Source organism: Bubalus kerabau, chromosome 6, assembly GCF_029407905.1.
Source record: "Bubalus kerabau isolate K-KA32 ecotype Philippines breed swamp buffalo chromosome 6, PCC_UOA_SB_1v2, whole genome shotgun sequence".
In the NCBI taxonomy this organism is placed as follows: domain Eukaryota; kingdom Metazoa; phylum Chordata; class Mammalia; order Artiodactyla; family Bovidae; genus Bubalus; species Bubalus kerabau.
In genome coordinates this window covers 53197304-53223628 of record NC_073629.1, presented here as the reverse complement: position 1 = coordinate 53223628, position 26325 = coordinate 53197304, and the positions used below count along the sequence as shown (strand labels likewise).

Here is a 26325-nt window from a genome sequence, read left to right as displayed (position 1 = left end):
AACTGGTAATGTCAAGTCTTTTTCTGAGTTCTGTGAGCCATTCTAGCAAATTATCAAACCTGAAGAGTCAGTCATGGCAACCTTTGATTTATAGCCAGTCATCTCAAGTATGGGTGACCCGATATTTGTGACTGGCATCTGAAGTGTGGGCAGTCTTTTGGGACTGACCCCTTTAACCTGTGGAGTCTGACATTAACTCCAAGTAATTAATGTCAGAATTGACTTAAACTGTTGGACACCCAACTATTGTTTGGAGAATCAAAGAACTGGTTGTTGGTGGTGGAAAATGCTCAAGATCAAGTATCAGAGATTAGTCTATACAATGCAGCACTTATATTTCAAATAAACTTGGGAAAATGGGATACTGGGGTGGATACTTTATAATAATTACATTTATAACTACACTCAAACAATAAGACAAGAGAAAGAAACATTAACAAGCTGTTAAAAGTATCAGATTGGCCGAAAAGTTTGTTCTGGCTTTCTGTAAGATCTTATGGAAAAATCCAAATGAACTTTTTGGTCAACCCAATAAATGTGTTTGAGTAGTAGTACCACAAGTGATATTACCCATTTTTCATTTTCTAAATATTTCTAAAATGAGCAGATATTACACTTTCTTAGTAAGAAAAAAAAAATCAAAGCTATATTTTGGATCAGTATGTTTCAACTGTACAGTCCCTGAGAGGTTATATGTATGTCCTTTAAAAAATCTATCTAATTAAATTGAAATCTAAAATAGAGATATTAGCTATGCCATGGTTCTAATCTATTCTAAAGAAGCATAGTGGAAAATACTAATTTGAAGAGGTTAACTTTTTTTATTTTAATGCTATTAAATAAATCAATACTATTTAAAAAAAGAAAAAGAAGCTCAAATATCTTAGGCAATGATAAAATAACTGTAAAAGACAATTTGGCAATACTGAATACTGAAGTAGCACATGCTTTAACATGAAAGTCTATCATATAACTTAAAACAACATTTCATAATTTTTTAGTGGAAGCCAAATGAAAATATATCATTAACTTTCTAGTTGCCAAATGAAAGATGAACTGTGCTCCCCAAGAAATTAAAAAATTTCTGTAACCCAAGTATCTTTATTATGAGAAATGTTCTTTGTTTAATTTACTTTTCAGGAATCTCTCTGGCTTACTGTTTCCAATTTGAATTACTATATTTGATAATTTAATTCTTTCTTACATCCTGAAGAAACATTGTTTTAAAAATAGTTTAATGTAAAAAATTTAATCTGTTTGCTTATGAAAGCTGTGGTCAAACTACCTATTCTACTTGTATTCCTACAGCTTGACAGCTGGTTTAATAAAATCAAACAAAGAACTATAAAAATTAGAGTTGAAAGGGGCTCTGGTGATTGCTAGTCTTCCTGCCAGGATTCTTTTTTTACCACTTAATTTCTGAATACTACTTACTATGCAGTAGTATGACTTCCAATTTAAAAAATATATTCTATTTGAATATAGAATATATTTATATCAATGAAACCTAATACGAGAATACTGGTAAAAACAGACTTAGTATATTTTCAGTCAAAAGTTAATGAAATTTGATGTTTTAGTTAGACTCATCATTATAGAGACACATACAGTTTTTCTATTACATCTTTGGCAAAATGAAAATAATTTTATACAAATACTTTTTCCTATCTACTATATACTCCAGGGATCAGGAGACCATTGGTTGGGAATGATTCATTTAGTTCAATTTCCTAATTTTACATATCAAGTGTGTGAATAAAGTAACCAGCTATGTATAAACAACATAAATCAAATGAAACACAACCTCAAGTGGACAATTTCTACCAATGATAAAAGTAAGAATGTTTCACACTATAGACATTATAATTTTCTTAAGTCTTTTTTTATTTAGACATTTTTCTGGTAAGGAGATATATCATAGGAAAGCAATTTCACTGGCAGTGAGGTATGTATATATACTCTACCAAAATACTCCTTATTTTAACTGCTTTTAACTTTATTTACATACGAAGAAAAGTATCAATGCATATCCTTGTTTCAACTATAGTATTAGCCATACTACATGAAATAAAATGAAATGGTGCTTGCATACAAAAACTGTTATTTGTAAAGGAATCTGATTTCAGATTAAAAGAACTAATCTGTTTTTGGAAGGAATTTAAAAGGAGAACCACAATTTATCATGACCAAGACATCTGCACCATATTTTCCATTCCTCACAGCACATTTATTTCAGTAATTCCATTATGTCGGTTCTTAGCATGAGCAATAGTGTTACACGATTTTCGTACATATAATCACATCCAAAACAAGTTCTAAAATTTAAATTGTAAACATTCTCATCATATGTAGAAATATTTCAATTGGTGTATTAAGTTTTGTTAACTGATCAAATTTGGAAGAGACTATAAATGAGAAAGTCTATTCTAAACCGTGTAGTGAGCATTGTTTATTAATTACATTTCTACAACGTTAAATAAAGAGGCAAACCTGTCCTGTAAGCATGTCAAATTTCAGGTAAAACATTAAAAAGAAACAAATCTGTTAACAAAAGGATGTCTTGCAATAAAGAATATTAGATTTTTTTAAAATCTATTATGATACAAAAATGTAAAGGGTAAATAGCATCTTTGTTGACAAAGTAGGAGGTAGCATGGATGCACCACTTTATTGTCTGAGAAATGCAACTGGAGTAAAGAATATTTCCTTACCACAAATAATTTCCAGGACTATGTACATATTTCTTTTAGAAATACTTGTTTTTAAACAAATCTCCCTCCACTTTTTAGTATAAAAAAAAAAACCGTTCCATGTGATTTAAAAAAAACACTTACACGTCTAGATAGAATAGTACTCTGCCCTATTTGAGTGAACAGTCTCAAACTATGAAGTACATGATATTTAATGCCCTAAGTTGAGTAAATTTAATTAGCAGTTCCTGGTATTATACAAAACACTAAATATATACAAACAAAATATAATATCTTATTTTTCAATGCAAGTCTTGTGGGGAATAAACAGAACCTTGATTCTGGTAACACTGCAGAAAACATAATTTTCCAATTAGTCTGTCTTAAAGTATCCATGTGCAACAGTTTATTAATAACTGCTTACATGTACTGATCTTTCATTGAGTGAACACAGTTAACTGACTAAATGTAGTAAACCTTAGAACCTCTTCCATCCTATATAAAATATAGAGACTACTTACTGTTCGAAGTACTCAATTTGCTCTGATGTCACTGTCATTCACTTTTCCCCATTTTCCTGCTTTAGTATTTATAAATGGATAATTTAATGTGGCTTTGAAAAAAAAAGACAAAGAATTTCAAATTTACATCCAATTCAAATTTTCTATTTAAAAGGTTTTCTTGTTCTATGAAGCTGCTTCTGCCATTAGTAGAGAAAATGAAGTTTCTGTAATGGAGGCAGGCTTTTTGAGTAGTGATGTGACTTCCACCATGCCAGCTCCAGTCCGTGGAAGATTAGCGTTTACAATGTGTCGTTGTAAGTGCTTAATCCAGTCTTCCTGAACAGACAATGGTCCACGAAAGACTAGGCCACAAAACCTATAGAAGAAGTTGATAACAGTTCTCTTAACATGACCAATTCCCTTTATTTAACATCTCTTAACATAACCAATTCCCTTTATTTAAAACCAATTCCCCCCTCCCAAAAAACCCAATTCCCATAAAATTCATCAACACAAAGGGCAAACTTTATACTGAAGATAGTACTAGACAACAGTTTCTAAATACTTGTGAGGTCAAAATGATTAAATGTAATATCAAAACCTCCAATTCATACTAACTCTAGTAATACATGCAGAGATGGGAACATTACTATGAAAATTAATTAAAAGGTCTTAACATCTACACACCTTAATTCCAAAATGCACTACTTTTTTTTTTTTTTCCAAAAGAAAAAAATGCACTCTTCAATTTAGAATTCCTTAAACTGCATGAGGACGAGTATGGAAGGAGGTGTGAATGAGTCTGTATATCTACACTCAGAAGTACAAGTGGAGAGAAAATATACTTCCAATAAGCAGGAACTCAAGACAATTTGAAAACCATCAAATTAAAGGAAACAAAGAACACGAATAAAACACAACAAAAAAAGCCACTTTTACAAATCACAATATCATAGAGGCCCTTAGCTAATATAAAAAACTTGATTAGTTGTTGAAGTACAGCATATTATGAGCCATATAAGATTTTAAGTCTGTCTCTGAAAGTTCATTTGTAACTTGATTTTTGAGAATGCACCTTCAGTCAAAAATGAAAAATCTCAAACAAAATAACTAGTACGTCTCAAAGCAAAATCTGAAGAAACTGAGCAGATTAGGTAATATAGGCATATACCTGCATCGGAGAATGTAAACCTCGTCAGCACCATGAGGTAATGTTAAAAGTTTCTTCTTGCTTCCGGATCTTGACCTTGATTTCTTTTGCTTACAATCTAAGGCTAAAAAGGGGAAGAAAAAGACTTAACATTTCTTACATATTCTAAGTACACATACATACAGATACTTCTTGGGAGGTCAGACCATCTAAATCAAGTTAGAAAATGTCTGCATTCATTTGTAGTCCCTGAAGCATGCACTAACTTTGCAGCTGGTTCTCTAATAGCAGTAATATTATCAGCATATACACTTCTTGTACTCATTTTTCAAATAATGCTTAACCATACCAAATCAGAACTGAGAAGATAAAACTAAAATAACTTAAAATTACTAAAGTGGTCAATTACCACAGCAATGGCAATCTTTTCTCTTACAATCATATAATACATTATTTTAACACCTGGTTAAATCTTACTTCCAGGAAAACTATAACATCTTATATAAGATCATCAAGTTTGCATTTGATTACTTCTCCATTAATCAGATTTCACATACTTTGAAAACTTAGTAAAAAGTTCAATGCAATTCATTTTGAATTTTACAATAAATAGCTCTTAAAATTATAAGCTAGCCCTACATTTGAAAGGACAAAGAATGCTCAACTTTCATTTTTAAACTCAATCTGTATTGTATATACAAGCATAGGTTCTATTTTACTAGAAAAATAGATCCAGATTATCTCACATAAGTTAACAAATGTAACACAAATTAAATGATGACTATTTGTTACATTATTTTCTATTTTAAAAAATGTGATTAAAAAGGGGAAAAAAAGATTTTTATGTTAAAGTGCATCAAAATTCTAGTGCTAACTGTTCTTGAAATTTCTGTTACTTGACTTCTCCTTTAATCATTTATTTTAAAAAATCTAATTTAATAAAGAAAAAAGATTTTTTTAATAGGTAGGAACAGATGGGACATAACATTTTATTCTTTAAATACAACTACACCATTCCTTTGGACAAAGTGATGATAGTATTCCAGGGTGCTGCTGGTCAATTAGCAGGAAGAGATGGTAAGAATTTATCTCTAAGGGCCCAAGGGGGAAGGGAAACAAATGTAACAGAAGAGTTGTCCAAATGAATTTTCTTCTGTTAACCTGTCATGTGAAATGCCCTGGAAAAATTCTAGGGAAGAGAGAATAGGAATTGGCTATTCAATGATTGTGTGAAATGAGTTTTCAAAGTCCAGGTTCCAAAAGAACAGATGCTACTATTACAAAACCAGTAAACAGACTACTGTTTCTTACAGTAGTCAAGTGGCAATGCTAAAAGAAATGTCATATAGAAAATTAAAAACCATGAGAAGCCTAAATCTCATTCAAGCCACTGTCTTTTGCTTCCTGTCACTTGCCTCTTTAAAAGAAAAATCTAGGTCTCACAGTCTTGCTCTGTTTATCCTCAGAAGAAGAATCTAGTAAGTAAAGAACTACAGGAATTCAAGTTAAGTATTTAAGAATGGCTGCTTCAAAGCTAAACAACCAAAATCTGGAACAGAAAAATCTTACAAGGTTCTCATTAGTTAGCTCATTCAAGAGCCTGGCACATGGTAGGAACTCAATGAATACTTCTGCAACGAAAAATAAAGAAAAACCCAGTAATTTAACCTTTGACATTTAAACAGCATACGAACATAAATTTGTTCTACCACTGTGTAATATATACTATAGTTCCTGTAGAACACTTCTGCATCATTTGTTTAAATGAACATGTTGCTAGCAGTCACACTTTTCTTCACTTGCCAGTCTAGCTTGCATGTAGAAACTAGGTTCTTCACAACCAGTAGAAAGAATGAGGTAACACATACTCTCTAATCAGCACATTTTTCTTCCTAGTTGCTTTGGTAAGCAACTTGAATTTAGGTGAATTTCAAAGAAATTCATACACCACAAGAGTTTAAGGAACTCAAAAAGGGCTAAGTGCTACTAGATGTCAGCTCCTCTTTTCCTATGTATAAGGTAAACCACACACAATCCCTGTCTCTGTTACATGGAACAGGAGAACCATTTGGTGTATCATGAGATTACAGACAGAATCTTTGATAAGCTTCCTGTGTTGTCAAAATTGCCACATTGTATTCAAATTTCTTCTAAAATGTAAATAAATTACTGTCAGATACAAATAAAATATATTGTAACCATCCTTTAAATATTTGTTTACAGAGTGCCATAATGTTGGGTGTGTAAAGCAAATTGAGGGAGAGGGACAGAGGGTGATGGGAAAGTATGTAAAAGAATGATTGACCAGTCGGTTATAAAACATTTAAATTACATTTAGATGCTGTGATACTTTAAAAAAATGGAACTGGAAATATTTACTCAGAGGTGTAGAAATGTTTTTGACTTTAACAGAGGCAAACAAGAATTTTTCTGATTTTTGATATTATATGAATTCTAGAAACTCTGAAGTTTAAGCTGTCTTATGAATGATCAGATCTAAATTTTAAATGAGAATACCATAGTTTTTGTTGTAATTAATATTTGAAGGTATTATGACTTTGGAAAGTAGGACAACTCTGTCAGCATATGATTGAGAATCTCTAGTACTTAAGAGTTCTAAATAAGTTTAGGGAATAACAAGTATTGAGAATCCTTGGAAACTTGTCCATAAAGTTAAAATGTTAAAAACCAGAGGCCTCTGGTAATTACACTTAAATATCTCTATTATCTTAATATCTCCATCATCACTTTAAAATTTCTTATCCCCTGAAATGTCATTTATGTTAGAACATAAAATATGAATACATTTAACAGGAATATTTTTTTTTCTAATAACAACATCCAACTGTCACCCTTACAATACTGCCCAAAATTTTAGAAAAATATGTAAGAATATTTAACATATTATAAATATGCACACAAAAGGGACATCTATATGGTAATCTCTACATTAAAAAGATGATTAACACAAAATGTTCCACTAAACGAAAAAGATGATGTACAAACAAGACAATTACACAAATGTTCTCAAAACAGATTTTATTACCTCAAGGGAAAAGCCATTTCATTCTGGACTGTACCAGAAATCATTAGAACATTAAAACAACATCACTAACAGAAGTCAGTTTTAGTATTAAGGGCTCATCAATATTTCTGACAAACAAACTAAAAGTTTATTGAAGTTATTTATATGAATAATCTGCCAAATAGATAATGTTATATTAATACAAAGGCTTTCTTTACAATTTTATTTGCCCTTATTTGTTACTGTCAAAAACCAAACCAGACATATACCGTTTTTCTCTTTCAAAGTATTTTAAATCTAGCATTGTTTGTATACTTGAAATTTACAAAAAATACTAAATTAGTTTTGGAAATTCTTAATTTTTTTCTCCTTGAGTATAACTGCTTCTTCAGAAATGAATAAACCCAATCACTCAAATCTTCCTATTTAGGGTGGCAGATAATGTTTGAAGTGATCAATTTTAACTATTAGACTGTAAAAAAAAAAACACTTTGCAGTTATCTGATTTATAAAGGATCCACATTGCTACTGGTAGTAATATTTTACTTTTAAGAAGAATAAATTGAGTTGAGCTGTAAGGCCATATAAATATTTTTTAGAATACACCTTTCAGTAAAACAGCTAGCTGTTATGATAAATAGGAATGAGACAGAAATACAACAGACTATGAGCCCTCAAAAAGAACATCCAACTGCTATACTACAAACTACAACAGTTGTGTCTAAAGAACTAAACCGGATCAGTGAAAAGCAAATCAATAAATAATATGATAAATTCAAGCCTGCTTTCTGAGACAGCTTTATACACAGCTTTGTACACAGATTAGCTTTATATACAAGAAAAGTAATTTACTTTGGGTTCTAACATAAGTCCTTTTGCCACTTCCACCTTTCTGCCCATTATATACACAATTGCTTCAGTGAATTTCATTTTCTTTTTAATTCACTACACAAATGACCTCAAAGAATGAAGTTTTTTTCTTAAAAACATCTGAAGCCTCTATGGTAAAGAACTAACACTGTAACTAAATTAACATTCATCACCAAAATATTGTTATCTGCTATCATCCTTCCCTACCCATTTAGTCAAAAGCCCTATTTCATCTGTTTTGTTCCTACCTGATTGTTGCCATATTTAGAGTAAAGTCAAACCTAATACAAGGGCCACGTTACACACATCCAGAATAAGAGGCATTCTAGAGTGTGTGTGTATACACACACACACACACACACACACACACACATATATCCCTTCTAGAGACAATTTCTTCTCCATCTAGTTGACCTGTATAAGGTGGGCAGGCCAATGGTAGCTATGAGCTCATTCGGGAAAACAGCAGGGATTAAAATGACATGAACAGATAAGTCAACATTCCTAGCACCATTAACAAGCTGCTGATGGAGGTAATGCCAGTGGTGATGTGGGAAGAAGATACATACGTTCCAAGAGGCGCAGAGGTGTGAGATGAATAAACAAACTCAATTCTAGTTGCTGCCATTATCCTTCAAGGCCCATAAGCCCCAAGCACACAAAAGACTGTGCAAACAGCATTTTCTTCCCCTCAGCCCCAACTAAGGGGGTGAAGAGAAACATGTTAGCTTGTATAAAATAAGGATGTGGGTTTGGGGAAATCATTTGTTGAGAACCTAAATTCTTTTTTCTTCAGTGTATACTTTTCTCTTTGCAAAAAGTACTTATAAGACAGACTTCGTGGGTGTACAACTTGTGCAGTCACACAGCATCCCAAACATGGTTTAATGCTCTGTTGTTACAGTCTGGATATTCCTAATAATTTCTGAAGATGAAGTACTATAATTTCACTTTGCACTGTATCTTGCAAATTATGTAGCCAGTTCTAGATCCTGAGTAGCAACTACCCCAAATGAGAAAGGCTAACCTCAGTTCCACCTCTTGATCTCTTGGCCCATTAAAAAAAAAAAACCTATCAAGAGAAAAAACTATTAAATCCCACTGTCTGTAGCCCATTAAAAATGGAAAGGATGTCCCTACTCCCAACACCAAGTCTTTGGTCCTACCTACCAAAAACAAACCATAAATAAACCAGTGCCATAAACAAACCAGTTATTATTCCCAAAATGTACATATAAAGCAGCTTAAGTAGTTCATTGTTATGAAAGCAATGTTCCCCTTCCAATTGGAATTAAACATATATAATTCACAACTAGCAACCTCAGAAGTATATTTTCACCATCATTCTCCCTTGATATTTTCACTCTAAAACTGGATTTATTTTTAGTGCCCTAAGTTACTTCCATTAATTTTTAAAGTTTCCATTCTCAATAATGAGAAACAGTAACTAACCTAGGATCACAGAGCAATTATGGCAAAGTTAATTAGGTACTACACAATTCAACATTTTACTTGGAAGAGGATGAAGTGAAGAATATTTGAAAAACTGATTTCCTTTCCTTCAAGTTTATGGCTTAGTATCAGTCTAGAGGATTCAGGTGGCTTGAGTTTGCCCTACAAAGTACGAGGCTGTATTAATATTAATAGTAGCAACAGCCTTATGTGCTTGGTTCAGAGAAGTTATCTATTTGGGACAAGAAAAAGTACATATATTCATATCTAGAAACCTCTGCTATTTCAAAGTAGAGGGAATGACTAGTAAAATAATATTTGAGTATTATCAGTGCAAAGGGGAAAGCTAAACATAAATATGAAACTTTATCACACATTTTTATAGACAGAAATTGCAGGCAGACTAGTCTTGCTGCTAAGTCATCTCAGTCGTGTCCGACTCTGTGCGACCCCATAGACAGCAGCCCACCAGGCTCCCCTGTCCCTGGGATTCTCCAGGCAAGAACACTGGAGGGGGTTGTCATTTCCTTCTCCAATGCATGAAAGTGAACAGTGAAAGTGAAGTCGCTCAGTCGTGTCCGACTGTTTGCGACCCCATGGACTGCAGCCTACCAGGCTCCCCTGTCCATGGGATTTTCCAGGCAAGAGTCCTGGAGTGGGTTCTTTCTAGGTTGCAAAAAGCTAAAAGCTAATAGTACCCCAGGTACAAATTGTTTATTGTTTAGTTAAGAGTAAACAGGAAAGCAAATATATTTTACCTCTCTGTGGTAAAAGATAAGAAAACAACTTTAAAATTTCTCCTTAAGGTAGATTGGATTTGCATGCTGTTTTACTCAACACAATAGGCACTTAATATCAATCTCTTATCTAAGACTAAGACATACCTAAAACTGGAATAAACATTAAAATAGATAATGACAAATCTGTTCTAAATCACGTTTAGAATCACCTGAATACAATCCCATTCCCTGGTCTCTAAAAGTGTCAGTATTTCCAAATTATCATTTCATATTTATTGGAATTAAGTGATTGTTCCTGTAAAAATGAGTTAAGTAAGGAAATGACCTTATTTAAAACTTTGTTAAATTATCTTTACTATAATCATGTGCAAATAGAGCTCAGAATAATTATAATAGTAAATCTAAATGTCACAAATCCACAATCTCAATAGATCCTTTAACTTTTTATCATTTTGAAGTATTTTTTACACTCCAGCCAAAATCTAAACTATTATTAAACACAGTGTTGACTTGGTAATTTCTGGTTTAGCTAACTTCTAGCTAAGGCCACAATTAAACACACTTTAAGTGCTGGACACAAGAATTAACCTTATTCCTCAAACTCTAGACACAACAAAGAAACAGTAAACCTCACTTTTCCACTTCTTTAGTGAGGGACCACCAGTCTCAACAAGCCATCCTCTTGCTCTAACCTCCAAAAGAGAAAATCTGTGTATTATTTTACTATTTCCATAAAACCACTTAAAGTAGATTTATCTACAGTTTACATCTGGCCAGGAACATACAGTATTATTATAAAATCTACTACATTTTATTTCATATTCATATTATAAACAGCATTCAAGAGATTTATGTTAGAATAGAAATCATAGCAAACACAACATGAGAACTGAGGTTATAAAGATATCAGACAAGTTTAAAAATTCAAACATAAAAACTGTCAGATCCAGATTAAATCAACTGTTAAGAAAAATCAAAACTCAGAAAATGAGTAAGCCACAGAACTGACAGGAATGCTAGGAGACTAGTTAGGACTTTTATGAAAAACAAGATTTGGTCAAAAAAGATTATCAGTCAAACAGAGTTCCTAAACTGTATAACCTATGACTAGTAAAAAAGCAGGCATCATCAAACAGAAATATTTCATGCTGCTGCTGCTAAGTCGCTTCAGTCGTGTCCGACTCTGCAACCCCACAGACAGCAGCCCAGCAGGCTCCCATTTTATGCTATAATACTACAAAACTCTTAGGCTCCATTCTCCTAAAAACAAATGTACTGATTCAGTTAAGTGTGATTGTTTGCTTTGTTAACAGTAGACAGCTAGATAATGATGTGTTACTAGATTAAATGATGGCCAGAGAATGAAGGTTATCCTTCTCTTACCAAACTCCCCAGTAGCAGATTCATTAACTGTACTGGTATAACCATCTTCTCAATAACAAAGCTTAAAACTCTGAGCCATCTCCATCTTTCCCCTTACTCTTCTACCTCTAAATAATCTGCCAAGTTCTACTTAATTAAATTCCACAATCTTATGCATTTTTTTTACACTATTTTCACTGTCTTTATTTTTTTTATTTTAATTTTATTTTATTTTTAAACTTTACATAATTGTATTAGTTTTGCCAAATATCAAAATGAATCCGCCACAGCATTTTTATTTCTCCTTTACATTCCAACTGCCATTATCCTGAATCAGGACTCTTAAAATGAACTCATCTACAATTTCTCCACTTCCCCACCAAATCCTTTAAAACTCCTAAAAAAAGGAGTTTTAAAAGTTTCACACAAATTCGTTTAAAAAAGTCTTTACTGGCTGCTCAACAAAACTAATTCCAACACTATGGGTTAGCATTCTATTAATAGCATTCTATGTCCTTTACCTGTCAAACATCTCACACAGTTCCAAGTTGTTTCTTTGCAGGTATGCTCCTTCCCTTCCCCAACTCCCATTTCCATTTCAATTAACAATCTTTCAAGGTCCAAATCAGATGCTATTTCCAAAAGCCCTGCTTGGCCCTAGTCTAGTTGAAAGGAACTTCTTCATCTGAACTTCCTAAAGTATTTCATGTACACCTGTAACTTGGTACTCAACATGTGTTTTACTTATATCATACTGTAACATCCAATTTATCTCTTTAGTACTTAGCGTAATACACAAACCACCTTGAAGAAAATGTTAATTGAATTAGTGAATAAATCAGCCAATCACCTTTTCACATTGTGGGCAAATAGCCCAATTTTTGCTGGCCTATGGAACAATTAGCATCCGTTAAGGTGACTCTAAATACTCAAATAATTAAATTATACTCAGGCCGAAGTAAGAATAACCGTTTAGAAACACCACCATCGCAAAGTGGTTAGGATAAAATTAACTTTGACACTAGTCTTCTATTACCTAGAAAATTTTCTCAACTTGAACAATTCCTATGTGGCTAATCCTAAATAAATCATACATTACTGTGCAAACAAATATACAGATATATACCCTTAATGAAGAGTAGTACCGCAGAGATAAATTATAGCCAGGAAATTACGGAAACCCATCTTTCAGTGTCATGAGGAACACTTTTTTTAAAACAGAAATTGTAACATGTCATTTCCTTATTTAAAATATTCTTCAGTGACTTCTTAACATTTTTAGCAAGCACTCAAAGTATCAAACCCCACCTTTCTGGCATTATCATCTTTCCAAACACCTATAACTAATTCTCCCAAAAGAAAAACTGCTGAATTCCAAATTCCATCCCTTTATCCCATACTATGTTGTTCTCTTTACCTGGAATGTCCTACACTTCATCTCTTCTTCCTCAAGCTACTCAGCCTTCACACTCAGGGTCTAGCTGAAACCTCACAAAGCCTTCTGTAACAGTGTTATTTGTCCTTGTCCTACCAGATCACCATCATTATGTTTCTGCAGTTGGAGTCCAAGTTCTTTATAGGTTCAGAGCTAGCACAGTCCTGGTACAAAAGTTAATGACTAAAATTTTTGTTGAATGAATATGACTGCTGATTTTTCTTACCCATATTAAACATTATATACCAGCATGAACTATCTTTTCTTTTTTTCTTTTTCTTTCTTTTTGAGGCTCTATCTAACAATGAAACAAATAGTAAAGGCATCAAGGAAAAACAAACCCAATTTAATTCCCAGCTCCCCTTGAAAGGAGGCCTAGACTAAAGAACTTGAACTCCTACAGAACATGAAGTAACATATGATCCACTGGTTTGCTTAAAAGTGGATGGCATGAAAAATAAAAGTGAATTTACTAAAAAAGAATGTAGATACATTACATTAGTGGTATTGACTGAAAGGACTGAGTATAAATTCAAGTTATTTTTTTCTTCATTGGAAAAGTGATTCTTTAATTATGATGATGAGTCTGTTGTTGTAGAACAGCAACGATCATGCTTTATTTTCACAATGTTATCATGGGAAGTATTCTGAAGATAATGAAATGAAGTTTTCCTCCTAAATATCTGCATATGTAAAACTATTTTTCTTGCATTAATTTTAAGTATCTAGAAATTCCCAATTTATTAATACTTTAAATGCTAAAGGTGAGAAGTTGATTAAAAAACATGATCTACAGACAAACATTTGAGTATGAGTAAAGAAAATTCACTTGCTGCCACAGAGGAGTGTTATGATTTCCAAACTACTATTATTGTTGATTCTAATCAGTATTAGTTTCTAAACGAGACACTTAAGGGAAGTGTTTTCAGTCTGTGTGGGTAGTGGCTTCTCACTGGGTAGAAATCAGTTCACTGGGTCATGACCAGCATTAATTTTTAATGAGAAAGAATACAACAGAAAATATCAGAGTACATCATACTCAATTCAGGTGAGTGAATGAGTGAACAAGTATATATATGTATGAATGTATATATGTATGAATATACAGGGTCAAGATGTAAAATGGAATTCCAATAAAAATACTGAGTATCACTGTTATGTTTTCTTCTTTTTAGGAGATGACAGATTGCTGTTACCACAGAAAAGCATCATACAAACATGCATTCATCTTAGATATATTTCCTTTCACAACATTCTCTCTACCTGAACTCCAATTATTTTCCTTTCTTTATCTGTCAAAAATTTACTTTTACTTTGACCTCAAAATTTTTTATTTCTAAATACAGATTAAGTTGACACAATTCACTTTATCTTGAATAATTTCAAATATTAAAAATTTTAATAACCAGAGTGACCCTCTAATTTATTGTGCAATCCAGTACACTTATGAGAGTGAAAGAGGCACTATTACTCAGTCACTCTGTTAGTAGCTTAGTAAATATACCATTTCAAATACTGCCAGTATAAAAAAGATACCATTTAACTAATTAAAAGATTATTAAATACAAAAGCCAATAAAGTAAAAAAAGTCCAAAATCATTTAAAATAAATTGCATGAAATTTCTAATTTTTAATGAAAATTAATAATGTTCTTATTAGACTATACAAAAAATCAACCAGGAAAAAAATCTGTACGGACATGTAAAACAATCTATAGAGAACAAAACCTGAAAAAGAAGTCTACCAATAATAGTATAGTCTATATTAACTGGAAAAAAAATTATTGAGTAAGAAGTATATCTTGAATTTACCCACTCCGGTACTCTTGCCTGGAAATGCCCAATGGATGATAAACTAGGTCAGTTCTGGACAAAATTTAAATCTGTGAAGTTTACTCTTTTTTGACAACTGAACTCTGTTTCTAGTATGCCTACTTCTTCCATGTCCTTAATTTCCAAACTTTCCTACCTTCTTCATTATTTCCTTTTACTTAAATTAGGATTTATATCTGTGATCACTGAAATGAGTTTGGTGTTAGATAATTCTGGCATCTTGTAACTGTTTTACACACACACACACACACACACACACACACACACACACAAAGATTTCTTAGGGCTCCAGATTCCCCCAGTTCTGTATTCTTTCTACTTCATTTTTAGTTGGCATCTCCTCTTTCTTAGTTTTTACCAGAGGAAGGGCCCATGGATGAAAACCTTCAATGGTTATCATCTATATATAAAGCCTACATATAGAAAATATTTTATCTATGGATGATAAAATACATGTTTCTGGGATGGGGGTCATAGTGAAGTCTCAAAAATGTCAATAACCACCTCCCCAAAAGAATAGAGAACTATCACATTAGAAGTATTTGAGTCATCAGTAAATAAATATTTGAGAAACAGAGGAGCATCCTTTTCATTCTCTTCAGGATAGCTGGAATATTTCTCTTTCTCAAAAAGCCACCAGTTCCCAAAGACAAGGCCAGGAGCTGGTGGCTTCTAAGAAGGCTTGGGAGTTTATTCTACTACAGGAATCAAAGCATGCCTTGATCATTTCATCAAGGATCTATGGTTTTTCTTCCAAAGTAGGCCACATAATTAAAAATACACATCAATCAAATCTGCTTGGACTAGGAGAATAGAGGTTTCAGTTCTACTTATTTTCCCTTTATGTTGTTTCAGTTTTGTGATATACCTGGATTAAGGTAAATTAAAAAAAAATGATTCTGTAGTTTATTCCTCAAAACAGCATCTACATATTCTTAAAAAATAATGCCTTTTACTCATATAAATTGATGAATGCCTTATAGTAACTCAGTGGAACCCTCAGGATAATAGGCTGGGACCATTATTTTATACCAGTGAAACTGATATTGAAGAAGAGAATAGGTATGTGGAGTTTATAAATGTAATACAGAATTCTCCACTTAGAAAACAAAAAACATTAATAAAGCTGATAAAAACTTCTTACTGGCATGAATAAGCAGCAAAAATATCTTCTATGTAGCTCTACTGGTCAAGATTTTTAAAAGCAGGGGAAATGTTTCAGAATTTCCAAGGGACCATGGGATTTTTATATTTTTTGAGTGGATGGGGGCTGTGGAAAACACCACTTTTCTTCATCTTTTCATTTCCCTTCTCTTTGCCCTAGGACTGCCTAATACACACTTTTATATTTTTAACACTTCTGATAGGTATTTTGGTTAGTATTTAATAACATTTAAACACAGCATCCCCTTTCCTGATGCCCACAAAAATGTATCCCCATTTATCTTGTATTTTTTCCCAACTAATGAAATTTTTTAGATGATAAAGTGCTCATGAGAATGCACTCTCGGTCAATGGAAGGTTATGATCAGTTATTTATTAGCAATTAATACTATGTTCTGAGGATCTTCAGATGAGATAAAGGCATTTTTTAATGGACTACAAAATCTAGACTGGAGAGACTCCCCCCCACCTCCATGCCCCGTGAATATTTATGTAATGTGCCCAAATAGTCAGAATGGAACATTTTCTAAAGTCATCTGAAATCTAATGCAGGCCTAACTCATTTCTTGGGATAGGCCTGTATTAGATTGCATGTTCTCTCTTTCTTTTTTTCCTTTCTTTCTTGATCACACCATGCATCTTGCAGGATCTCAGTTCTTCAACCAAGAACTGAACCTGAGTCATTGCAGTGAAGCCCAGACTCCTAACCACTAGGCCATCAGGGAACTACTCTCCCTGCTCCTTCTAATTAGACTCTTCACCAGAATGCTCCTCACCTTGAACCCAACTTCACTTTTAGGATTTTCCATTGCTGTCACTCTGTATGTAATAAGTAACAGTGATTAAAAACAAAGGCCTCGGGATAACACAGCCTTGATTGAAATTTCAAGTCTGCTATCAGCTGCATAAGTTTTGGACAACTTGCTTAAGTTCTCTAAAGCTCTAGTTTCCTATAAAATACAGATCATTATAACATGTACAACTAAAATGGTGGTTGTGAAGATTAAATGTTATGCATGTAAGTTGCATGCGGCATAGTGTCTAATGCATAGAAGTGTTCAATATAAATTAGTGGCTATGATAACAATAATGATTTCCTGCTTCTACAGCCTCTTATTTTCACTGTCCCCTGCCTCTAATGTCTGCAATCACCTTTCAAGACTGATGAAGCTAGAAGTAACTAAAATGTCACAGTATGAGGACTAATCCAGTAAAGTAAAGCTCACTCTACTTCCCTCCTTTTAATATAAATGGTCAGTAGTCACCCCAAGTCAGTGATATATTAAGTCAGGATAAAGCAAAGAAGCAGAAGAAAGACACTAGTGTGACTACAAGTGCTTCTTTGGTGGCAAGAACATACTGAATGTAAGCCATAGGAAGACATGAGGAAGAATAAAAAAGCTGGATAAACAACTAGAAGAAAGCAGAAGGCAGTGATCTAAAAGAGCAAGAGAAACAAAAAGCCTGGAAAGAGATTTTTAGGCAAAAGGATTTATGTAGATCTATTTAGAAAAGAGAGTATTTTAAGATGTCAGAGAGATGGAGTTTGCTAAAGCAAGGTTGCTTGAAAGGCTACAAACAAAATGAGCAAGGCATTCCATAGGATTTAAGAAGCAGTATTACATATGAGTAAGCTAATAAAATTTTCACAAGCTAGCCATATGAAAAGGTATCTGCAAGGTTGGGCTAACCAACCAAAAATAACACAGAAATGTGCATGGTAACATTTATGTGCATAGCTATATTTATTAATGCTAAATATAGCTTAGGGGCATTAAATGAAAAATTTATTCAGTCATAAACACAGGCCATTATTAAGGCTAGCCCCTTCAAAAAGTTGATCTATAGACTAATGAAGACTTATTCGTTTGCTTCTTTTTCTAATCTAGCTACGTATCTGAAATTTCACTATAATATCCTTGCCAAATAAAGCATTTCCCTAAGCTAGAATTCTTTTTTACCAAAGAGAGGTGTCTTACTAGAATCTACTAACAAAAATAAATGTAAAAATAGTAATAATTTAAAAATCAATAAAAATAATGTAGACTCAAAAGTTTCCACACCTCTATTGGGTTACTTTTTCCTCAAATCAAGCCAATAAGAGCTAAATGAAAAAAAATAAATTAATTAAAATTATATCCAATAGTTTACAAGTTGCTGAAATTTAATGTGTGTTCAGACTCAACTGCTGCTTACAAAAGAAAGCCATAAATATCATCTGAACTAGCACCAGTCTGGTGAGGGAAAAAAAAGTGTATTGTATCAAACAGACTTGCTGTGTTATCTGTTCAAACATACCTGTACCAGTCAAAAGTCCAGCACTCTTCTTTCGTGCATAAGCGCGTAAGTGGTTGGACAGGCTAACAGCACTTGTAAACGTCGTATTGCAATGCACACATGTTCTAAGCTTCACAGGCATACCTATCATTCAAAAGAAAACTATAATCCAGTTCTCACTTCAAAAAGTGAAATTTTCTTAGGTAAAAGCGTGAAGAAAAGTACCACAATAAAGATGGTTTTAAAAAACGTTCAATGAATTAGCTTAAGAAATGGAGGGGAAATTAAGTTAACTATTATTAGTTTGTAGTTAGTATTTAGAGGCAACCCATGCTCTTTTGGAAGGGGAGAAGAGGAGCTGTCTTGTACCCCTGGGTATCTTTGGATTTAATACCTATTATCACTTTCTTGCAGATTTCTGTGTTACGCAGATCATTTCCTAAACCTAAAATACAATCCTGTGATTTGAATTGCACAGTTCTGTTGAGAAGTTTCAAAGTTTACAACATTATCAATAAAAAAAAAAAAATTAAAAAGTCTAGTTGACAAAGTGGTAATTAAAGTGTTTTACCCACAAAACCGTAAAAGGCTCAATACTAAATTAGGCTTTCTGATGAAGGCTGGGAGAAAAGGTGGTAAAACACACCACTGAACAGCTGTTAGACACAACATTTTATTCAGGGCATTTTATGTTCATTACTCTGAATGAGCAATCAATAATGAAAGTTAATGATCTGAAGTTTTTTCCTAAAATCTTTGTGCTAAATAAATGATCAACAAGCTAACATCTCAGTCATCACAGTAAAGAAAACATGTTGAAGCAATAAGAAACTCCTATCTTCTCAGACAGCCCTCACACTCCAAACACATTTCAACCGGTTTTTTTCAACAAATATTGTGATAGCCACAGATACACTTTCCCCTCTCTGAAGTGTACTATACCTTGGCCAACATAACTGCCACATCTTGCTTACATTTTATCCCTTTGAAAAATGTTGAAATATTAGCTTTGAAAGACTCTGTACAAAAGAAAGACCCCTATTAACCAGAAGCCCATACAAGATAAATTGTTTTTCAGACCACTTACGATACAAGACAATCTTTCCTCAAATCAAATCTGCAATACAAATATTTAGAATATCCCAATATCTGCCCAAAGTAAACAAACCAACATTATAGTAATTTTATTCATTATTAATTCACTGACAAGTTACTTTTACTTTCAACCTAGGGCTAAAATTATGGTATCATCTAAACTAATCTTCAGCATCCTTAACATCCAAAAGAAACCTATACAGACACAACATTTCTCTAGTCTAAAACCAGACTTAGCAATACCAAATAAAGCTTGGCAACTTTATCTGCCACATCATTTGCCAACTCATACAAAATATTCCTTTGAAAAAGAAAAAATATGGGTGCACAACTATTAGGTTAAACCATCTATTCTGTTCAAATAGAACGTGTTGTAAAATCTAAAATCCCAAATAAATGTTTTATACTCACAACAGTCCTCCAAAACCAAACTATCTCACAATACAATGAGGGATTAGAGAGGGAGGAAGTTTCTTTGGGTTAATGGCAACACACGACAAACACCAATCCATTCTGTTTGTTTGACCTACGCAGGAGGAAAACCTAGACAACTACAATCTTGAAAACAAAATCACTCTGGAGCACTGGCAAAAATATGACAGCCTTTTCAGTAACACTATGCTTCTGAACAATGTCAACCTCCCATCCAAAGAACCATCACCCGTCCATGACGAATTTTATTTTTATAGATCAGTTTTTTGTTTTTGCTTTTGTTCTCACCTTGCACTGTGACCAAGAAATGAGGCACAGAGACTCCAATGCTGATGAACATCAACTGATGATTTATATAGAAATAACAGTGTAACCAATCTCTGTTCTGCAAAAAAGCAGCTTAAATAAAGGATTCTGAGAAAGTATTTTATATACATGTTCCACTAAGGTAAACATAATTGTGTTTAAGTTATGTAAGATAGTCATAAATGTCCTCTTACCTGAGTGCATAGTGAAGTCCATTTTTTGTGGCTGATACATCAATGGACTATCTTCATTTAGTGGAAGAACACATTTCTGAACAAACCTCTTTCTTGCAGTTTGATTATGGATCTTTTGAGGAGAAACAGAAGAATTCTTTTCTTCTCCCATCCTTTTATTTTTAAGCAGTTCTATGAGTGTAAGAGACTGATTCTTTTTTCCACTGGGCAGTTCTGGTTTAGTTTCATCATATTCATTTAAGAAACTCAGCCCTTCTTCCTCTGATGCAGACACTGACAAAGCTTCAGTCTTTAGGCCATTACGGTATGCTTCAAGAGGTATAACATTTTGAGATAGAAAGTCATCATTTGATGCAAGTTTTTGAGCTACAAATGGTCGAGGAATAATACGACGACTGTTCAATGCCTTTAAGATTTTTTCATATTTTTCTTCATTTTGCATCATCTCATTCAGAACACAGATTGGAGATTTGTGAGCATCCCACTTGGTCTTTCCAAGTCTTTTCAGGTGGCCTCTAACATGATTTGATAATCCAATTTTAGTATCAAACCAACCACCACAGAGCTGACAAGTGTGTTCAGAAGTGGTTTCAGACTTCTCTATAGCTAAAAAAAAATTTTTAAGAGTAATATCAGAATTTTTTTATAAATTGAACTCCTCGAAACAAATTAACTCTGAAATATGAAATTATGTGATTCTAATGAAGGTCAAATTTGAGCAAAACCTTCAAATCCTTTGAATTCGAATATGGACATACTAGCCCAAATTATCCACGTGAAAACTTACCTTTTCTAACTCGCTTAATAGGTGTTCCTGTGCCAGTTCTTTTGAAATGCTGCATTTTGTCACTTGTGGCTATTTGTTCTGGTGATACAACATGGCGGGCTTCATAGCTTAATCCTGCTCTGTGAAGATGTCCCCTGACATGATTTGACAACCCAACACCTGTTTCAAATGTTGCTGGGCAGTAAGGACACGATTTCTTCTCAAGAGACAAATCAGTCCAGTGAAAAACAGAACTATGCTTTGACAATGCAGTTTCTGCATTTTCTAAATGCTGAGGATCATGAATCTCATGCAAAAAGTTATTGGTTCCACCATCTTCATAATATTCAAAATAAAAGCCATCATTCTGATCATAACTAAGTGTAGCATTTTCTCCAGACTGTTGACCTTCCACCTTGCTTTTAAATAGAGGGAATATGTTTACATGTTCTTGATTAATATCATGATAGGTTTCATCTTCTATAGTCTGTGTAGTGTAGTCACCTAGCTCAACATTGTCCCAGGAACTTTCATCTTCTGTTTCATAGCTATCTTTCTTTTCGGTAGAATTAAGTTTTTGCAAAACAACAACAGTCATCTTATGCAAGAAATCTGGATAGCTATCCAAGTCTTCTCCTCCAACAGAACTTTCCTTCTTAGATTCCTTAACTACTCTCTTTACAGCTACACGCCTGTGGTCTTTGAAGCTTTCTGGCCTTTTGGTGTCAGAGTTATGAGGGTCTGAAATAAAACTATTGTTGTGAGAATTACTTGATGAAAACAGATGTAAAGAATTTAATGAATTAGCTTCCTCTTTTTTGAAATGCAGAGGATATGATTCACCTGATTTTTTGATCATTCTGTAGTTTTCATATTTATGTCTATATAAATAGTTGCTATTTGCCTTGGCATTAGATTTTTCTTTTGCTGTCTGATGGAAATACTTAGGTTTTTGGTCAATGCTGCTTTTAATCATAACAGTCTTGTGAGGAGAACTGTTTTGACTGCACACATTTACACCCGACTGGGCAATGCTTTTCCGAGCCTTTTGTATTCTGTGTGGCCGTTTATGGAATTTTGAAAAATTACTTGATTGTGAGGATGATCCAAATGTTCGCTTTACGTCTTGTTTTAAAGCAGAGTTCTTTGGAAATGTTGTTGACTGTTGTTTAGTTAATGGTTTAGGACTATCAGTATCTATAGGTTCTTCAATTATGTCACTTTTTCTTTTATCAAGCCCAAGAGGACTGCCAAATGAATCAATGCATGATGATGAATGCAAGTACTCCATGTGTTTTTTAAAAATACTCCTGACTGAAGTAGTAAAAGGACACATCTTACATATATAGGTAGCCGATTTTTTCGATGATCCTATTATGGGGTCTTTCATGAATGCTTTTTTGTGTGTTTTTCTCTGGACTACATCAGAACTGACAATAGGGCATTTTACCACTGCTCCATGGGCAATTCCTCGATGGCATTCCAGCTCATTTTCTGTCACTGCCATAAAGTTACACTCTTCACAGCAGTAGTACCTTTTATCTTTTTCATGGGTTTTAGCATGTTGCACAAATGTTTTAGGGCAATTGGTACCAAACACACACTGAGGGCATTGTAATCGTGCACTTCTTCCTTCATCCTGAAGTTCTTTCAATTCACGTATTTCCTCCATCAATTTCTGTCTTCTTTCTTGGTGAATAATCATATGCTTTAGCAGTGAGTTACGATCTCGAAATGTCCGTCCACATTCTCTACAAGCATATGGCCTTGGGACATTAAGATGACGAAAGTGACTATTCCCATCTAAATGATACATCATATGCCTGTGGAGATGCTTTTTCTCCCTAAAATTCACATTGCACTTTGTACAGGGGTAGAATGATGGCTCTTCGGTGCTGAAAGTAACAGGTGACTCGGAATCACTTTCTTCACATTTCTTTTTTAAGGTATTTGAAAGAAAAGTGCTAGTATGAACAGGTGAACTGTCTTCTCCACACTTATCTGAGTTAAAAATTAGATGTTGAAAAGTATCCACGGATTCCAAGTCTTCATCAGCTGATTCAGGTTTCACTTGTGATAATGCATATGTCCGTGAGTCTATTGCTTGCACATCTTCATTCTGTTCCATAAAGTCTACTTCTAGCATTTTTGACTTATTGGGTACACAGTTAGAATCACTAAAGCAATCTTCGGTATAACGAGTTATCTTGCTTACATCCATTTTTCGCTTTCTCTTTTTTTCCAGACCTACTTTAGAGTGAACTGGAGCTTTATCTACTGTGTCGTCATTAGTTATAAGAAACTGAATGAACTCTTTTTGGGGATCCCAGTTTGTATCATTGTCTGACCTAAATTCATCTGTACCTGAGGAAATTCCTGTTAATGTACTGACACAATCATTTTTTACCAATAAATCTTCACTATCCTCACCCACCTCTACTTGATTTATTAAAGTGCTATCTGACTTTATACCACTCCCTACTGAATTCTGAATGTCACAACCAATTGAAGCAGAGGTAGGTAGTTTTTTAATGGAATGGGTTGGATTCTTAGCATGTGCTACATCTGATAATAAAAATAAAACTTGATGTTGACTTGCTTTCTGTGGTGTAGACAGCTGAAGATCGGCTGCCACCTTCAAACCTGAACAAGATTCTGTTGTTGGCTGATCCACAGGCTGTCCAGTGGTTAACGAAACACTGCCTTTATTCATATTGGAAGTCTTAGTTAAGGAGGAGTGTGAAACTGGTCCATTAACAGCAGCTCCCTTAGGCAAAATAAAGTTTTCACTAGAAACAGTAGGAGCACCAGCATGTATAAACAGAGTAGACTGGCCTCCACTTAAGGCTTTTTCAGATTTGTCCTTTGACAGTTCTTCAGGCAAAGTGAATGTATTGTTTTTCTGAAATGATGCTTGACAATCTTTTGGTTTATGAACTCCACTCTCTTTGTCTGATATAAAACTGTTGTCATCTAGGAGTTCTTCTTTAGCACCAGTAACATCGGTGTTTATCTTCAAATCATCCATATTGTTGGTAAGCCCATTTAACACATTTAGTCTAGAAAATGGAAAAAAAAATTTTAGATTTGCATGAAAGAAAAATTATCCTTAGAACGCATGGAGAGTTGAAAGTACACATTTTTAGTAGCTTAATTCTATTCATTATATTAAGACCCTAATAATTTTTCAAGAATGAAGAAACACTTGAAGAAAGTGAAAGATTTTTAGTGTTGCAGAGGTTAATTTTTCCTTTGAATTAGGCAACAACACCCCCAAACTGTATATATACAAAATGTGTAGAGCAAAGCAACATAAACACACACACACACAGACACACACAGAGACACACACAATATAAATGAATATGCTACAGACTGAAAAAAAAATCTAAAATCTTATATATGAGATTGTTAATAAAAAAAAATTATCTTACCTAAGTAAATTTATTGTGGACATTCTACACTAGAGAATAATGTAAAGTATTACATATTACACAAAAGTAAAACTTTTGTCACTTCAAACTCCATAAAGGTAACAAAACACCAATCAGTAAAGAAGCTTACTTGAATGTACTTATGTGCTATCAACAACAATGACTAATGCATGAAACTATATTTTTTAATTTAAAATAAGACTGTTCTGCTCTCAGTATTTCACATTCTCCTAAAATTCTACTAATTTAAAAAACATTTCATTCACTGGGTTTCATTCTATCCTTATGTAAATTATCCTTCATTCTAAATTTGTAAAGTTAAAATCAAGAAGCTTTATGCTTCTTTAAACTTTCATAACTTGAGTCCCCAAATTCAAAGCATTCCCTAATAGGAAGTTATCCCATTTTATGATCTGACAGTCTACTGCAATGACTTAAAAGTTTTTACTCTAATCTGAAAACATCATAAATGCATGGTAAATTCTTTCATTTATTTCATATAAAATGTAGATAATATTTTCTAGGCATTTAAAAAAAATTTCTAATTGAAGGATAATTGCTTTATAGAATTTTGTTGTTTTCTGTCATACATCAACAAGAATCAGCCATAGGTACTAAATGCTTTTGATAATATATTTAACTGTTATGAGAGGACAGCAGAATATTTTAAAAGAAGACTTCTGAAAGTTTGGAAGACAAACATTCCATGGCTATAAATACTGCCCCCAGTATTAAGAATTTCCTTGTACTCTGTTCTTATTTTGCTCTTAGAAATGGTCACACTATATAGCCGTTACCTTGGAAGAATGTAAGCTCTCTGAGGGTAGGGATAGTGAACTCTTAGAACCTAACAAGATACTTGGCATAGGTGCTCAGGAATATTTGTTGAATAAAGCACTAATGTGGTAAATGAATAAAAACACAACTGCAAAATCAATTCAAAAGTTTCTGAAAACTAGTTTTCTTCTTATGAAATTTGGGTATCTCATTTAAATATTGGAAATTCCATCAAGTTTCTGATTTCTTAACTCAGCAGTTATAGCAAGGCTTTCAAAATATCTAATAATCATCAAGTGCAATTTACAAACCTGCTATTTGGCAACCCCACATATTTAATTATTTGAAGTACTGGCATAATATTCCATATTTCTTTTCCTTTTGCACCTAGTATTAAGTATAATTTATTAATGTTACAAATATTTATTGAGCCCCTACTATGTGCCACACACTGCTCTAGTAATAGGGGTTCAGTAGCAAACGTGCCAAAGTTCCTGCTCTCAGATAAAGAATAAAGTCTATCATTTTTCTTTTATAGTATTCTTATTTGTATAATGAGTAATTTTATTTAGAACAGCAGGAGCTTTAATTGCTATTTAGAAATGAAAACATTTTCAATGAAGTTTATTATTTATAATTTATTTTATATACCAAACATATATTTTGTAAAACATTAAATCTAGTTAAAGAATAAAAGAACTGCTTCTAAGTATTTTCTTCTTATTTCACAACTTAAAGCAGCTCTTATAAATATGACCTTATACCTTCCACAAGATATGTTCTTTAATACAACAAATACTACAAATATCTTTCTTTGGCAT

The 26325-nt window shown here is 33.3% G+C and overlaps 1 protein-coding gene across 21 annotated transcripts in view; it reads right to left on the bottom strand.

Annotated features, from left to right (window-relative positions):
- Positions 1 to 1857: 1857 nt before the first annotated feature.
- ZNF644 (zinc finger protein 644) overlaps positions 1858 to 26325 on the bottom strand; it is a 130500-nt gene continuing 106032 nt past the window's right edge. For 14 of the 21 annotated variants that reach the window (XM_055585200.1, XM_055585190.1, XM_055585194.1 and 11 more), the window contains 4 exons: positions 21315 to 24352; positions 20528 to 21133; positions 4365 to 4467; positions 1858 to 3569 (listed from right to left, as the gene is read on the bottom strand). In XM_055585200.1, the coding sequence (XP_055441175.1) occupies positions 3377 to 3569; positions 4365 to 4467; positions 20528 to 21133; positions 21315 to 24352 (3940 nt within the window). In that variant the 3' untranslated portion in view covers positions 1858 to 3376. The other 7 variants (XM_055585204.1, XM_055585203.1, XM_055585205.1 and 4 more) reach the window with 2 other exon arrangements.